A 17,435-nucleotide genomic window follows, 5' to 3' on the forward strand; every position below is an offset into this window, starting at 1 on the left:
TTGATTCATAAAGTATGCAGTATAGGGTTATGTATGGAATAGCACATCGGGTAAATGGCCTCCACGGCTTTGCTGGCACATACGCAAAGCCGTGGCCTTCATTGGTCTTCATTGTCCCTGCTCCTGGGCCATAATTGGTACTTGGTAATGCTTATCAAATTGAAGGGATTGAAATCAAAGGGCAACAGATATTAGAATCTGATTCAATAAACTAAGTAAAATTAGGCTTTTATTTTTTGTTGTTGTTGTTGTTAATGCTCACGCAAAATTCAAATCTTGCGTGAATTTTGGGACACCCTATATATGCCCTAATCAGGAATTGAACCTGCAACTGTTTTGGTGTTTGGGACGATGCTCCAACCAACAAAACCACCTGGCCAGGGTAACAATGGACTTCTTACTTCATCATTAAAAGGTAGAAGACGTTAAAAAAAACATCCACAAACAACTGAAAGACTGCTACATTGAGCTAATGCATCATTCTCCTATTTGAAAAAATACATTTTTACATATGCAGGGATCACAGTTTATTACTTACATATTTCACCTGAAGAAAATAATTGAAAAAAGTCTGCTAACCAAACAATTGAATCAGAAGAGATATTCAAGAAAGGGCAAGATAAAGGGAAGAGGAAACTAGTATATATAGTAAGCAATATATACTAGTACATTGTGGTATATATTTAAATTTACACATATGTTTATACTTAAATGGATGGTGAGATAACATAAGTGCTTAGAAAATAGTAAGAATTCTTGAATTCTATGAACAATATTAAGAAAACTGGCCACATAACAGCAAAAAACAGTTAATAGGGTGAGGAAGTGAAAACATTTTAGGAGTTTTGCCTTGCTAGGTAGAGAGAGACGGTGTAAATGTAGGGTCTCAGTGGGGAAGGAATTTAGTTTTATTGTTTTGTTCAGATAGTACAGTAATAGTAGGATGGAAAAAGTGAAAATTTAACACTGACAATGGGAAAAAAAGAGTATGAATGATAGTTTCATCCAGTCAGAAAAAAATAGAAAAAGAATAAGAGGAAACTAAAGAAAGTAAGGTGAATACTAATCAAAGTAAGATGGAAGGGAAAACTCAAGTTCTTACACTAACTGTGAATGAGGTGAATTTCCCCATTGAAAGACAGACATGTTCAAATTGGGCTATTCAGAAAAACACAGAAAAAAATAAACAAAATTTCTAGGTGTATGTTGTTTAAAGACTGTCTTTAAAAAAGTGATAAAGGTTGAAAAGTGGCAGATTGTGTTAGATGGATAGGCAAGATGATTCCAGGAAAGTCCAAAGCAAATAAAAACACTTCGAAACACTTTATTTACTTAAAAGAGAAATTTAAGATCCTTTAATGGTACACGTGAAGTATTACGAAATGATAAGAATTGATTTTAGAAAAAGATGTGTCAAAGTTCATACTCAACAATGTAACATCTAAGTATATAAATAAAAATTCTATTATTCAGTGACTTAGCCCTTCCAAGAAAAGTCTTTCTGATCAATGATTAAAACCCTCATGTATGTTGAAGAATTTCCTTACTGCAAATTATTCCACAGCTTTAATTTTATGCCTTTTATCTGTCCCAAGATCTAAGTAAACTTGACAAAGATGTTAGATTTGTACAGAAGTTTACTTTCAATTTTTTGCCTGGAAACATCTAGACAGAATTTTATGTGCAAAAGAGAGTATTTACATCTGAAAATTAGGCCTTTAAAATTAAAATGATTTTAGCATTGCAGTTGGCTACAGGGAAGAGTTATTGAAGTTTATTTTTGTTTTGGCAGTGTGAATTAATTAATTCAGAATTCCAAGATTTTATAGTTTGTTTTTATAGCGTGTATTATTTACAGAAATCTCAATTTTCTGGCAGTTTTTCAAATGATCTACTCTGTGTAGAAAAAATTTGTTTTCCAGCTTTGTAAAATATATTTTAAGATTAAGAACAGACCACATATGCACACACACACAAAACACACACTTGAATACCAACTTTTGACTCTCCTGTCAAGGGTTTTCATTTGTGGCAAATACAAACTTAAGAATAACCACTAACATTTGGATAATGTTTTGCAGTGAATAAAGCATATACATTTTTACATATTTTATCTTATTACATATAATTCATATGGTAACACTCAAGACTTGAGTTGTCAATTCTGATTCAGTGAATCATAGATTTTACCCAACACCAAACTTTGCTAATGATTCAAAGAATACAGGCAAGCACCAAGTACAGATGGAATATTCCTTTTTTCTGGAGGAACCCCAGCGGTTAGACACAGATTCCAGAAATGTTCTTTTCTTCTGCATTAGGATATGTTATGATTTTGTAATAGTTTTGAGCAATGTGTGCAAGAAATTGCACAAAGGAAGTTATTTAGGTTTTGGGATCTCCTGTGTTGTTGTTGTTGTTGTTAATCCAAACCCAAGGATATTTTTTCTGTTGATTTTTAGAGTAGGAATGAGGGAGGGAGTGAGTGAGGGATGGAGGGATGGGGAGGGAAGGAGGGAGAGAGGGAGAGGTGAGAGAGAAGAGAGACACATGGATTGGTTGCTTCCCTGACCTACTGTGGTGAGTGAGGATTAAACCTGCAACCCAGGTATGTGCCCTTGATTGGGAGTGGAATTTGTGACCCTCCACTGCTTGGCCAACATTCTAACTACTGAACACACTGGCCAGGGCTCTTTTTTATTTTCTTTCTTTCTTTTTTTTTTTTTAAATCTTTATTATTCAGATTATTACATTTGTTCCTCTTTTTTCCCCCCATAACTCCCCTCCTCCGTTCCCGCCCCACCCTCCGCCCTCACTCCCCACCCACTGTCCTCATCCATAGGTGCACGATTTTTGTCCAGTCTCTTCCCGCATCTCCCACACCCCTTTCCCCCCCAAGAATAGTCAGTCCATTCCCTTTCTATGTCCCTGATTCTATTATAATCACCAGTTCATTCTGTTCATCAGATTATTTATTCACTTGATTCTTAGATTCACTTGTTGATAGATGCATATTTGTTGTTCATAATTTGTATCTTTACCTTTTTCTTCCTTTTCCTCTTCTTAAAGGATACCTCTCAGCATTTCATATAATCCTGGTTTGGTGGTGATGAACTCCTTTAGCTTTTCCTTATCTGTGAAGCTCTTTATCTGACCTTCAATTCTGAATGATAGCTTTGCTGGATAAAGTAATCTTGGTTGTAGGTTCTTGGTATTCATTACTTTGAATATTTCTTGCCACTCCCTTCTGGCCTGCAAAGTTTCTGTTGAGAAATCAGCTGACAATCGTATGGGTATTCCCTTGTAGGTAACTGAGTTTCTTTCTCTTGCTGTTTTTAAGATTCTCTCTTTATCTTTTGCTCTTGGCATTTTAATTATGATGTGTCTTGGTGTGGTCCTCTTTGGATTCCTTTTGTTTGGGGTTCTCCGCGCTTCTTGGACCTGTAAGTCCATTTCTTTCACCAGGTGGGGGAAGTTTTCTGTCATTATTTCTTCAAATAGGTTTTCAATATCTTGCTCTCTCTCATCTTCTGGCACCCCTATAATTCTGATGTTGGTACGCTTGAAGCTGTCCCAGAGGCTCCTTACACTATCCTCGCATTTTTGGATTCTTTTTTCATTTTGCTTTTCCGGTTGGGTGTTTTTTGCTTCCTCGCATTTCAAATCATTGACTTGATTCTTGCGCTCCTCTGGTCTGCTGTTGGGAGTCTGTATAATATTCGTTATTTCAGTCCGTGTATGCTTAATTTCTAGTTGGTTCCCCAATATAACATCGAGGGTCTCATTAGTTTTCTTGTAGATCTCATTAAGTTTATCGGCGGCTTCTAAACAGTTCTTGAGAGACCTTAAAAGTGTGGTTCTGAACTCTATATCTTCCATTGACAGTTTTGTCCTGTTTCTTTGTCTCCGCATTTTGTTATGCTTCCTTGGTGCACCCCCTAGTGGTCTTTGTGCGCAGTCTTATAGTTAAACCTTGATTGTTGTAGCTAATACCAGGGAGGGTTTGACCTCCAGGCCAAGTGGCTATGAGAATCAGCTGTGTCTGCAGTGAGAGAACTTCTGTCCTCTAGGGAAGTGCTAATCTGGCGTTTGCCTGAGGCTATCCGGCAAATACCTCTCTGCAGGGCTTGGGCGGGGCGGGTCGCACAGGATCAACAGGGTGGGCCGGAGAGGGCAGTTATGGCGGCTCTCAGTCCTGTCCCCAGGGGCTCTGCCTCTCTGAGTCCCAGCACCCGCTGCAAACCTCGGAGAGAAAGCTGCACTCGCTCTGACCCAGGCCAGACAGTCCCGCTTCTCCCGTTTGAGTCTGGGTCCCTAAAGACTCGCCTGTATCTGGAGCTCAGAGTCTGTGACTCCCTCCCGATTGAAAACGCCAACCGCGCCCTCCGCCGCCAGCCCGCTCCGCGCACTCCGCACCTCAGAATTTGACTTCAGCACTGCGCCTCCTCTGAGTGTCCGTATGCGTTTCTCTTTCCTCCTAGTTGTAGGACTTCCACTCAGCCAGCGTTCCTGTGGTTCTGGGTGATGTCCGTTCCGTTTTTTAGTTTCACTTTTGAAGTAGTTGTTCAAGGCAGCAAACTCCGGCGTTAACCTATGCTGCCATCTTGGTTCTCTATTTCTTATCTCTCTTTTTTATTTTATTAATTACACAGCTTACTTGACTGTCTAGGTAGATACTCTTTGTTTATTAGGATCCTGGTTGAAGTCCCTTATTTTTTAAATTTATTGATGTGAGAGAGAGAGAGAGAGAGAGAGAGAGAGAGAGAGATTGATTTGTTATTCCACTTATTTATGCAGTCACTGGTTGATTTTTATATATGTCCTGACCTAAAATCTAACTGCAACCTTGGCTTATCAGGATCATATTCTAACAGGCCTGGGCTGATTGTGGTCTTTTATTCCTTCTTAGACTTGTAGGGAGTGTGAGTTACTAGCCTGCTATTAACCCTTTCCCTCCAATGCATGAGAGTGGTGGAGTTTGTTCTATATGGAAAATTTTGCTAAAGTAATCTTTAAAATTTTCCTTCCATAAATTTTTAATATTTTCAGTTTTGGGGTTTATGCTTGGGAAAATGAGCAATTAAAATGGATACTTGTTAGATTGTTTAATTTCTTCAGAGTTTATATTGCTAAATATCAATAAGGATGGCAGGCTATCCCTAAATAATACATAGTTGTTTTATTTCAAATTAATCTCATATTTCATCATAAGAATCTGTAAATGTATGTTCAAAGCTGCTGCTCCTTTAATAGAAATTTGAAATCGTTGGGACTTGAAAATTTTATTAAGAACTAAGGCTGCTTCAATTTAGAATAAGTCACATGATGGTATGGATCCATTTTACCTTTAACAAAGTGAATATGTATGGTTCTCTTATTCATTGTTTTCTATAACCATTCTTTTTTTTTTTTTTTTTTTTTATATAACCATTCTTGATGTTTGACTTACATTGAGGAGATACCTCAAGGCTAGTAACAGGTTTTTAAAAAATATCCTTTAGGAAACTTTTATTCTTAGTGAAACTTATTCACGTGCTAGGCCAAGAGCAAAAAAAAAAAAAAAAAAAAAAAAAGAGAGGAGAAAGAAAAAACCTTAATATAGAAAAACTGTTATTTGTCTCAAAATTCCTTTTCAAGTAGACTTGTGAACAAATATGTTTGCTGAGTTTACTTAGATCTTAAGTCAGTTAATAAGAAAATTAAAGATGTCAAAAAATTCATAGCAATTTATACACCCAGGGATTCTCATTGTTAATGAGATAAAGATTATACTTTGAAAGGATCAAAATCATAGAATAGGATTTTGAATTTGCTAGAACTTTAAGAAGTCAGTTAAACCAGCTCACTTATTTTAAAAAGAAGAAATGCCAAACATATAGTTATTAGATCTGGCACATTGAATTTGTTTCTTTTTCTTTTCTTTCTTTTTTCTTTTTGATTCGGGCCCAGATGCTATAACTGACTCTACATATGTGTTGTTTGGTTCTTTAGTAATAGTGACAGGCCTCACTCTGAGTTTTCTTCCAAGATTGTATTTATTTATTCACTAAGTAATTGTTTTTCAGATTTTGCAACAAAACCTTTTAAAGATGAATGAAAAACAATTGGAAACTCTACAGCTGCGGAAACTTCCTGAATGGATGTCTATGCAGAATAAGAGGTGTGTTGTAGAAGAAGGAAAGGTATGTAGTTCATCAATTTTTCCTTCAGATGGGAAATTTATGTAAACTTGACTGAAAAATGAGTCAGTCAGTCCTTTTTTAAACTTCAGGTCATTATTTAAGTTAGAGTAGCTATTGTGTAAATGAACAAGAATCTAGTCATTGATTGAGTGAATGGGATTACCTTTCACCTGGGTTTACAAAATGAGAATTCTTACTCTGTACTTTACTTTTTTATCTAGTTTGCATGGTTGACCTAACTAGTTTGTGGCAATTCATATAATTTAGACAGTATTTACTTTGCTGAATTTTTATGATTGAGCAAATTTAGGTCCTCATAGATTTAAGATCCACCAACCAGTCTTTAGCATTTTATTGGCAGCATTATTACATCTTGAATTCAATATAATAAAATATGCTAAATGTCGACTGTTTGGTCGACCGCTATGATGCACATTGACCACCAGGGGGTAGATGCTCCAACCGGTAGGTTAGCTTCCTATTGGGGTCCAACCGGTAGGTTAGCTTCCTGCTGGGGTCCAGCTGGTTGGGACTGGGCTAGAGGGCTGGACACACCCTGGAGCCCTCCTACGGTCCCTCCTCAGTCGGCCGGCCCCCATCAGCCTGATTGGGACTGTGCGAGACAGCCTCAATCAGCCCCAATCGCCGGCCAGGCCGAGGGACCCCACCAGTGCACGAGTTCATGCACTGGACCTTTAGTACTAATATAATTACAGAAAAAAAAACAATAAAATAAATTTTTTTATGAAAATGGCATTAGAAGTTTGCAAATACACTTGCTAGAAAAATAACTGTGCAGTGGATGGCTTTATCTTTGTTACATTGTCTTTATGACTTCATTAAGCTATAAAATATTAGTTATTAAAACTTAGAACTATAATTTGAATGTTTCAAGGAGCTTTGTTATTTCAATTAACATTTATTATTTAATGTGAACTTTATTTGCACCTTTTTGTCATTTTGTTTAACTCAAGGCATCTGTTCCGAAGAGTGTTTTTGAAGATGACCTCCCCTACTTAGAATTCACTGGATCCATTGTGTACAGTTATGAACCTAATGATTGTTCTTTCCTATCAGAAGATATTAGGTAAGAGACTTGAATTTCCTAGTTTCATTGGAATTTGGACCTTAGAAGATTACTAATGTAATATTTGAAGTATACTGAGTTTTGCAATTGAGGTGTGTTCAATGGATAATTATTTATATATGTAGAATATCACTGATAAGTTTTAATTCTTTTTTAAGTAAAAACTTAAAATTACTGCCCTGACCGGTTTGGCTCAGTGGATAGAGCGTCGGCCTGCGGACTGAAAGGTCCCAGGTTCGATTCCGGCCAAGGGCATGTACCTTGGTTGCGGGCACATCCCCAGTAGGAGGTGTGCAAGAGGCAGCTGATCGATGTTTCTCTCATCGATGTTTCTAACTCTCTATCCCTCTCCCTTCCTCTCAGTGAAAAATCAATAAAATATATAAAAAACAAACAAACAAAAAAAAAAACCTTAAAATTACTGAATTAAATTACTTGTTTGCCTGTTTGTTCATTCATAAGCCTTTGTACTACTTTAGCTAATTATTTTACGTTTAACACTTAAGATAGAACTACTGAATATATTATGTTTATTTCACCAACTTAGGGAAAAAATGCAAGAATTACTCAAATTCCAAGTGCCCCTTTATATTTTAGGAAAACTAGAGGCCCGGTGCATGAAATTCATACACTCTGGGGCAGGGGGAGGAAATCCCTCAGCCTGGCCTGTCCAGTCTCGCAGTCCGGGAACACTTGGGGGATGTCTGACTGATGGCTTAGGCCCACTTGCCATGGGCTACGCTTGCCAGCTGTGAGCCCGGCTTCTGGTTGAGCAGTGTTCCCCCTGTGAGAGTGCACTGACCACCAGGGGGCAGCTCCTGCATTGAGCGGCTGCCCCCTGGTGGTCAGTGCATATCATAGCGATCAGTCATTCTGCCGTTCAGTCAATTTGCATATTAGCCTTTTATTATATAGTACTAGAGGCCCAGTGCACAAAAATTTGTGCCCTGTGGGGGGGGGGGCTCCCCTCAGCCCGGCCTGTGCCCTCTTGCAGTCTGGGAACCCTCAGGGGATGACCACCTGCTGGCTTAGGCCTGCTCCCCAGGGGATTGGGCCTAAGCTGGCAATCAGACATCCCTCTGGCAGTCCAGCAGCCCTTGGGGGATGTCCACTTGCCAGCGGGGAGCAGGCCTAAACTGCAGTCGGACATCCTTAGCGCTGCTGAGGAGGCAGGAGAGGCTCCCACCACCACTGCTGTACTGGCAGCCATCAGCCTGGCTTGTGGCTGAGCAGAGCTCCTCCCATGTGAGAGCGCCCTGACCACCAGAGGGCAGCTCCTGCATTGAGCGTCTGCCTCCTGGTGGTCAGTGTGTGTCATAGTGACCAGTTATTCCCAGTCCTTCTTCTGTTAGGGTCAGTTTTCATATTACCCTTTTACTACATAGGATAGAGGCCTGGTGCACGGGTGGGGGCCGGCTGGTTTGCCCTGAAGGGTGTCCCGGATCAGGGTGGGTGTCCCGCTTGGGTGCCTGGCCAGCCTGGATGAGGGGATGATGGCTGTTTGCAGCTGGTCACACCCCCTTCAGGGTGGGGGTCCCCACTGGGGTGCCTGGCCAGCCTGGATGAGGGGATGATGGCTGTTTGCAGCTGGTCACACCCCCTTCAGGGTGGGCGTCCCCACTGGGGTGCCTGGCCAGCCTGGATGAGGGGCTGAGGGCTGTTTGCAGGCTGCCCGCACCCCCTTCAGGGTGGGGGTCCCCACTGGGGTGCCTGGCCAGCCTGGATAAGGGGATGATGGCTGTTTGCAGCTGGTCACACACCCTTCAGGGTGGGGGTCCCCACTGGGGTGCCTGGCCAGCCTGGATGAGGGGATGATGGCTGTTTGCAGCTGGTCACACACCCTTCAGGATGGGGGTCCCCACTGGGGTGCCTGGCCAGTCTGGGTGAGGGGCTGAGTACCGTTTTCAGGCTGGCGGGCAACTGAAGCTCCCAGCCTCTCCTTTTTTTCTGTTTTTATTTTTTTTTACTTTTTTATTTTGGGATTTATTTGCCTTCTATAGCTGTCACTGGAGCTGAGAGCCGGCTCCAGCTCTGAGGCCCGGCTCCAGCTCTGAGGCTGTGGCTGGCTGAAAGCAGGTATCTGCATTTGTTTAGCTTCTATAATTGAAACTCTTTTACCATCACTGCAGCTCTAAGCTCTGAGGCCAAAGCTGGCTGAAAGCAGGTTTCTGGAGCTTGTTTAGCTTCTATACTTGCACCATTGTTTCTTAGACTGCAGCTCATAGGCCGGCAGTGGCAGGCGGGGAACCTTGGCTTCCTCCATCACTGGAGCAAGCAAGCCTCCTGTTCGCTTCAGCTGCCTGGCTGCCGGCCACCATCTTGGTTGGCAGTTAATTTGCATATCGCCCTGATTAGCCAATGGGAAGGGTAGCAAAGTTATGGTTAATTACTATGTTTGTCTATTATTAGATAGGATACCAACATAGTAGTATTGAATAATGGTTGTGATTGGCTCTGTTGAATTTAGTTAACAACTATTACAACAAATGGTCCTTAAAATAACATTTGAAATGACTGTTAATAGTTTTAAAAATTGTCTTGTTAAAATAAGACTGCAATAATTCAGTTTAAAGCTCTTGGAACTATTTTACATGGAGTAGTAGTAGGGAATTGATTCAGGTCTTTTTTGAAGTTGTTATATCTGTTTTGTTTTAAACTATTTTACATTGGGTTAAAAGAAGCAGAGTTAAAGTAAGGTACTTATTAATAGTTTTCTGGTGGTAGGTGTATTCTAGGAATAGCATTCAGGTGTCCTCACTCCCATTATCATTCCCTTGAACTTTCTGGATCTGTTTATAGTTTTATCAGATTTAAAACTTCAAATGTTTTTTTCTTTTATCCTGTTACTCTTTTTCTCCTTCTGGCACTCTCTATACACACAAGTTAGATAGCTTGGTACTATGTCATTGGTCCTGAGGCTCTCTTTCCTTTCAGTCTTTTTTGTTGTTGTTTTTCTTTCTTTTTCTCTCTGTGTTTCAGTATGTATATAGTTTCTTTTGCCATGACTACAAATTCACTTATTTTGTTCTGTAGTGTCTGACTTGTTATCCCATCCTGTAAATTTTTATTTTTATTTTATTTTTCCTCTGTAGAACTTATATACTTTAAAATATGTTCCATTTTGGCTCTCATGATATTCATGTTTTCTTTTTCTTTTTTTAAAAAATATATTTTTATTCACTTCAGAGAGGAAGGGAGAGACAGATAGAAACATCAATGATGAGAGAGAGTCATCAATTGTCTGCCTCCTATACGCCACACACTGGGCATTGAGCACGCAATCCAGGCATGTGCCGTGACTAGAAATCAAGTCCTGACTTCCTGGTTCATAGGTGGATGCTCAACCACTGAGTCACACTGGCCAGGCCTCATGTTTTCTTTTAAATCTTTGAACATAGTCTGCATATTTATAATGTCCTTGTCTGTTAATTTCATTATTCTAATTATTTTTTTCTATTAAGTGATTTTTATACTAGTTTATGTGTCACATTTTTCTGTCTATTCTCATGGCTGGGAATTTTTGATTGGACATTGTGATTTTATCTTGTTGAATGCCAGATTTTATTGTTTTCCTTCAAAGAAAGGAGCTTTGCTCTGATGGGCAGTATCAGCTTTACATTTTGAGGCTTACTTTTAAGCTTTGCCAGGGTGGGTTTTTACAGTAGCTTTTAATTTAGGGAGTAATTTAGCCATCTAATAAGGTGTGAGCCTTCTGGTGTCTTTGCTGACTGCTCCAGGTGATCAGCAAGAATCCCTTCGCTGACTTTTCTGAACTTGAATGCCTCTTATTTCTATGTAAGCCCTGGGAATTGTTAAGCTTACTGCCGCTGATTGTTCTTTGTCCAGCCTCATAGTTTCACTCTGTGCTTGAATGTCCTCACCTGCCTTGTTTCCTCCTCTCTAGAACTCAACCCACAACTTCCCCCTGCTTCAACCTCTCTGGCCCTGACCCTGTCTCCCCAACACAGTGCTGTGCTTTGGACCTTCTCCCTTCTTGCTGTCTGGAAAGTGTTCCAGGCAGACAGCTGGGGTGGCAGTAGGGCTCACCCTTTATTTCCCTTCCCGCAGAGAGCACAGTCCTGTACTGCCTATTGACAAGTGTCTGAAAACTATTGTTTATATATTTTGTCCGATTTATTTATTTACTAGAGGCCTGATGCACAAAATTTGTGCAAGAGTAGGCCTTCCTTCCCTCGGCTGTTGGCACTGGCGTCCCCTGGTATCTGGGACCCAGGCTTCCCTCCGGCTGCCGGCAGGCACCCAGGATCCAGGCTTCCCTCCAGCTGCTGGCAGGCATCCGGGACCTGGGCTTCCCTCGCAGCCCCAGCTAGTCTGGAAGGACATCCGGTCTAATTATCGTATTATGCTTTTATTATTATAGATTTATTTTGAAATTATTGACTTCAGAAATAGGAAGGGAGAGGGAGACAAAGATAGAAACATCAATGGCGAGAGAAAATCATTGATCCGCTGCCTCCTGCACACCCCCGACTGGGGATTGAGCCCCCAACCCGGGCATGTGTCCTCACTGGGAATTGAACCATGACCTCCTGGTTCATAGGTTGATGCTCAACCATGGAGCCATACTGACTGGGCTATTTTGTCCAATTTTTTATTTGTTCAGGGAAGAAAGGTATGTCTGATCACTATTATTCCATCTTGACCCAAAGCAGAAATTGCATTGAAATTTGTTTTTAAAATACATTTTTAATTTTTAAAAATTGTGAAACAGACAAATATAAACATTAATAGATAATAATATAAGCATTACTTATATATATCCCACCTAGCTTTATCAAATCTTAATATTCATTTTCTTCAAATCTTTATTAAGAAATGAAATAAAATATTGCTGAAGGCCACTCTATGCCCTTTCTGATTCTCCTCTCCACAGCCCACTGAGATAACTTTTGTCATGAGGTCAATGTTTAGCATTCCCTCGCATTTTCTATAATATTCATAATCTTATATCATATAGTTTTTGCCTATTTCAAAACTTTAAAAAATGCTCTCACTTTATATGTATATTTTGCCCACTTGTCTTTTTCACTCAACATTTTATGTTTTTGAGATTTTTTTGGTGTATATAGTTCTATTTTAACCTTTATTTAATATTTTTTTATTTCATTATGCCACAATTTTTCCATTCTTTTCTTGATGGAAATGTAGTTTGTTTCCATTTTTGTCAGTAGTAACAGTATTATAATGAACATCCTTAGACATTTCTGTCTGGTGGTGCACATAGAGTTTCATGTATTTATGAGAAAAACTTGCCAGGCATTAGTGTTTATACATCTTTAGCTAGAGATTGTCAAAGCTTTTGCCAAGAGGATGTTAGAAGTTAAACCTTCACCAGTATATGAGTGGTCCCATGGGTAGATATCCTTCTTAGCACTGATATTGTGCGGCTTTAACTTTTGCTGGTCATATAGCTGTGAATTGTGTAGATTTAATTTGCATTGCTATGATTTCTAGTCAGGTTTCATGTCTTCACGGGCTTATTTGGTTTTATTGGCCATTTGGACTTCCTTTTGGGAATTGACTGTTCATGTCTTTCTCCTTTTTTTTCACTGGATTATTTGTGTGTGTTTTTTGTGTAACTTTTCAAGGACTTGTTCATATTTTCTGGCTATTCACTAGCAGTTGTATTTATCACAGGTATCTACTACCAACTGTGGCTTGTCTTTTAACTTGTTGAATGCCATCTTCAGTTATGCAGAAGTTGACATTTAATATAACTAATTTGCACTATTTTCCTCTGTAGCATGAGTCTGTCTGATGGAGATGTGGTAGGATTCGACATGGAATGGCCACCAGTATACAGTAAAGGGAAACTGAGCAGAGTTGCACTAATTCAGCTGTGTGTGTCAGAGAGCAAATGTTACTTGTTTCATATTTCCTCTATGTCAGGTTGGTATCCCTTCTCTTTGTTTCATTTTTTATGTTGTAGATAATTATATTATGCTAACTTTTTCCCTATAAAATTAAGTTCTTGAATTAGCTGGCACTTCTTTCATTACCTTATGTTTATTTAAGTATTTATGTTCCACCTGATTCACTCAGATCCCTGTTTAATTTTCACATCTCTTTCAGACATTGATATTATTCCTGCTTAGAGGGTAAAGAACTTGAGTTTAGAGGGGCAAAGGACCAGAAATATACCATTAGTGTTAGCAGAGGTAGCATTCAAAGTAGTTGTTTTTCTTGTCATCAATCAGGGTTTTTTGCTTTAGGTAAAAAAGGAAATACTCAAGGTGAATGTATTTCTGAATTTTGACTTAATGTGAACGTAAATACAAATATAAAAATATAATATGTCAGAAGTAGAAAATAAATCCATCGTACCTGATAGAGCCTATGAAAATGATAATAAAATGTTACAGTTTTTCCTCAGGGATTAAAAATGTTGCTTGAAAATGAAGCAATTAAAAAGGTTGGTGTTGGAATTGAAGGAGATCAGTGGAAACTTCTACGCGACTTTGACATCAAATTGAAGAGTTTTGTGGAGCTAACAGATGTTGCCAATGAAAAGGTAGTGATAATACATATATTATTTTCACAAACAAGATAAATTTGTGTTTCATAGAATGTCCCTTCAATCTGAATGTTAGACTTTTAAAAAAAATAATTTAAGCTGTATGGTTTTGTAATAAAGAAGTCCCAAATGAGTGTTTCATAATGAGAACCTTCAGTTCTAATCTATTGCCCTTAGTAAATAGTTTCTTTAAGTAAGTACCTCCCCCATATTAGTACTGTTTCACATATTTTCAAATTTAAATATTGTATTTTAAGTTTATTTTGTTAATCCATTTATATCAATACCCAATACCTTTTTTTTTTTTTAAAGGAAGAGGCTAATGCAGCTCTTGTGGTAGGATGCTCTTACCATCAATAGAACTTTGACCATCAGTTCCATCACCCATATTTCACATATTTTATTAATGTAGTCATTAGGTTAAATTCTCATATTTAGCCAACTATGGCTGGGAAGTAGAAAGCGTACCAATCTATTCAGTTCTTTTCCATGAACAATACTTTTATAGTCTAAGAATTTTAACTATAGTGGGGAATTAAATTCTTATAATGTAGGCTGCAAATGAAATTTTTAATGACAAAATTAAAGACTATGCTTTATATTTTGGTATAATATTTCCAACTTTATATATAGCATGGGCATTTGGTAGTATTTAGGAATATATGAAAATAGAAGGGAGTAATTTTTGCTATGTTGGTTGTTCATTATTTCTAGCTAAGAAGTACGGAGACCTGGAGCCTCAATGGTTTGGTTAAACACCTCTTCGGTAAACAGCTTCTTAAAGACAAGTCTATCCGCTGTAGCAATTGGAAAAATTATCCTCTCACTGAGGCCCAGAAACTGTATGCAGCTACTGATGCTTATGTACGTACCAAAGATTTTTAGACTATGATGTATATTTTAAACCTAACATAATTTACTTTAGAAAAAATTTATTGTGGTAGTGGCACAAACTCAACTAAAATATTTTAAATCAGTTTGGCATTAAAAATGTTAGGAAAGCATTTAGTGAAGCTGTTAAGTCTCAATATTAATTAACAAGTACCAATCAGCAGATTGTTCAATGCTAGTTATTTTTATTGTCATGAAGCCAAAATAATGTCCAATCTGTATGTAAAAAATGTGAGTTCTCTGAAAACATGAAAGGTGAATAAGCTGAGACTGAGTACACACAAATGGTATTGATGATATGTTTGATTTATAAGCATCTTCAGAATAAAAATAATTACAAGACAGTTTTTATATGGAAGCTGGCCTTATTTCATATATTTATATTTAAAACGTGGTAAAATTTAGAAAAATTGCCTCCAGATTTAGTTTTCACTGCTGTTAGTCAGATGCATTTTCATATTTATATATTTGTACATAGTGAAATCTGGGCTTATCTTTATATATAGCACTATCGGTATATTTTTTTTCCAAGCAGCATATTTTATGTTCCAGTGAATTTCTTTTTCCCTAATTTATACTTCCACTTGTACATGAATATCGTTTTTCCCCCTTTATTGGGGGGGGGGGTGGTGTCTATTTTTTAGGAATAGAAACTCCTTTTATTTATAAACAAAAAAAGTCAGTTTTGTTGGAAAATAGGTTGGTAATTGTCCTTTATGTTCTGTTAAAAAAAAAATCATAAAACTTGTTGAGAGCTAGCTCAAATTCTGTAGCATTTTTACTTATGGAAAATCAGTATGACTTGATTGTATCAACAGTAGCCAGAAGGAGGATTGTTTTATACACCTATTAACACTCTCAGCTGATTTAATGAAATAGGCGTAATGGGTATCTGTAGTCAAAACATACTACCCTTGAGTGTATTTTATTAAATTCCATTCCTGAGTTATTTGGTTGGATACCTGCTTGTGATATTAGATGTTAAAACATGAGAACTTAAACATTTATTTTAAAGCATAGGCTGCTTACTTTCTCCATTCTCATAATTGTTGTGGTGAATAAATGAAGACATTTATATCTCTGCATAACATAATGGGTTGAATTTAGCTTTTTGGGTGCTTTGGGGATCATTATTTTGGATTTTTGTAAAGATGGGTCATAATTTTGGGGATCGTTAGTATGCTCTTTTCATTTTTCTGTTTTCCCATAGGCTGGTTTCATCATTTATCAAAAATTACAAATTTTGGGTGATTCTGTGCAATTGTTTTCCATAAATAAAGGTATGTTATGATCTAAAAATAAAAAATTTGACTTTGCTCTTTTGTGAGGTTTAGCTCAAAAAAGACTGCCGGGGTCCAACCCCAGCAGGTCCAGGGGTTCCCAAAGGCGTAGACCGAGTCGGCGAAGAAGGAAGGACACGGAGACAGTGTTCAGTTGATCAGCAGCCTAGCCAGGATCTCCAGCCAGGATCTCCAGCCAAGTTCTGGTCTGGATCTCCAGAGAGGTTCTGCTGTTTATTGTCTTGTTACATCCATATTTATACCAGTTGATTTTAATCCTGTCAATTTCTATTACAAAGGTTAGGGCGTTTCTTATCTCCATTCCAGGGAGTAAAGATTATGTAGCTTAAGCATGATTGTTTGTAGTTAAAGTGATTAACTACCCACCTGGCACTTAGTTAAGGAGTTTCATCCCCTCCCTAACTTCAGGGAAAAATCCCTACCTGGGGAAACAACCTTTCTCGGAGAGGTGACCTTGGTTAAAACACACAGCGCTAAGGGGAGCAAACATATTAAGAACAGTATGCTATATACGCCAGGTCCCTTGAAACATATGCTGTGCAGATGTTTCTATCCTGCAGCGACTGTGTCAAGCAGCAAGGATGGACCGGCTTCCGGCAAAAGACAAAATTCACACCTGTGCAAAGTATTTCGTATTGTTACAACTTCTTGAATACTGAGCAGTTTTGACATTAGTTTAACAACTATTTGGCCAAGGCTTAGGGTTTCCGGCATGTTACTGTGGCAAAGCAGGACTTTCTGCTTTCTCTCCATAGCATTGCTGCTTATTAGGCTTCTGTGGTTGGGGTTTTGTAGCTTCACTATGTGGGGATACAGGAGTGTGAATCTGTTTCCTGAGAGGATAACCTCTCGTTTTGTGGGAGGTAAAGATGAATAAAAAGGGTAGTTGCAGTGTGGGTAGATGAGTTCTTTGATGTCGGAAAACAAGGTGCTATGGTTAGCACATGGGAGAGGCATCCCGTGCATATTTGGAGGTATTAGAGAATATTTCTGGATAAAGTGATATTTAAGGCAAGACCTATGAGCACGAGTTAGCTAGCTGAAAAACAGAGGAGAAGTGTTATAGGCACAGGAGGTAACAGGTGCAAAGTTTCAGAGGTAAAGAGAAATCATGGTATCTATGGGCAATTGAAAGTAGTGCAGTGTGTGCCGAGGCCAGTTTGGCTCAGTGGATAGAGCGTCGGCCTGCGGACTGAAAGGTCCCAGGTTCGATTCCGGTCAAGGGCATGTACCTGGGTTGCGGGCACATCCCCAGTAGGAGATGTGCAGGAGGCAGCTGATCGATGTTTCTCTCTCATCGATGTTTCTAACTCTCTATCTCTCTCCCTTCCTCTCTGTAAAAAATCAATAAAATATATTTAAAAAAAAAAAAAAAGAAAGTAGTGCAGTGTGATGAGCTATTGAATATGACAGAGTAAGGAATGAAGCAGAGGCAGAAA

At 38.6% G+C, this 17,435-nt stretch overlaps 1 protein-coding gene across 8 annotated transcripts in view; it reads left to right on the forward strand.

Annotated features, from left to right (window-relative positions):
• WRN (WRN RecQ like helicase) overlaps positions 1-17,435 on the forward strand; it is a 129,899-nt gene that overhangs the window by 19,866 nt on the left and 92,598 nt on the right. For 7 of the 8 annotated variants that reach the window (XM_036298494.1, XM_036298495.1, XM_036298493.1 and 4 more), the window contains 6 exons: positions 6,066-6,182; positions 7,157-7,269; positions 13,034-13,179; positions 13,653-13,801; positions 14,519-14,668; positions 15,906-15,975. In XM_036298494.1, the coding sequence (XP_036154387.1) occupies positions 6,066-6,182; positions 7,157-7,269; positions 13,034-13,179; positions 13,653-13,801; positions 14,519-14,668; positions 15,906-15,975 (745 nt within the window). Of the gene's footprint in view, positions 1-6,065; positions 6,183-7,156; positions 7,270-13,033; positions 13,180-13,652; positions 13,802-14,518; positions 14,669-15,905; positions 15,976-17,435 lie in introns of those variants that run through there. The other variant, XM_036298498.1, reaches the window with a different exon arrangement.

Source organism: Myotis myotis, unplaced genomic scaffold (genome assembly GCF_014108235.1).
Source record: "Myotis myotis isolate mMyoMyo1 unplaced genomic scaffold, mMyoMyo1.p scaffold_m19_p_3, whole genome shotgun sequence".
Lineage (NCBI taxonomy): Eukaryota > Metazoa > Chordata > Mammalia > Chiroptera > Vespertilionidae > Myotis > Myotis myotis.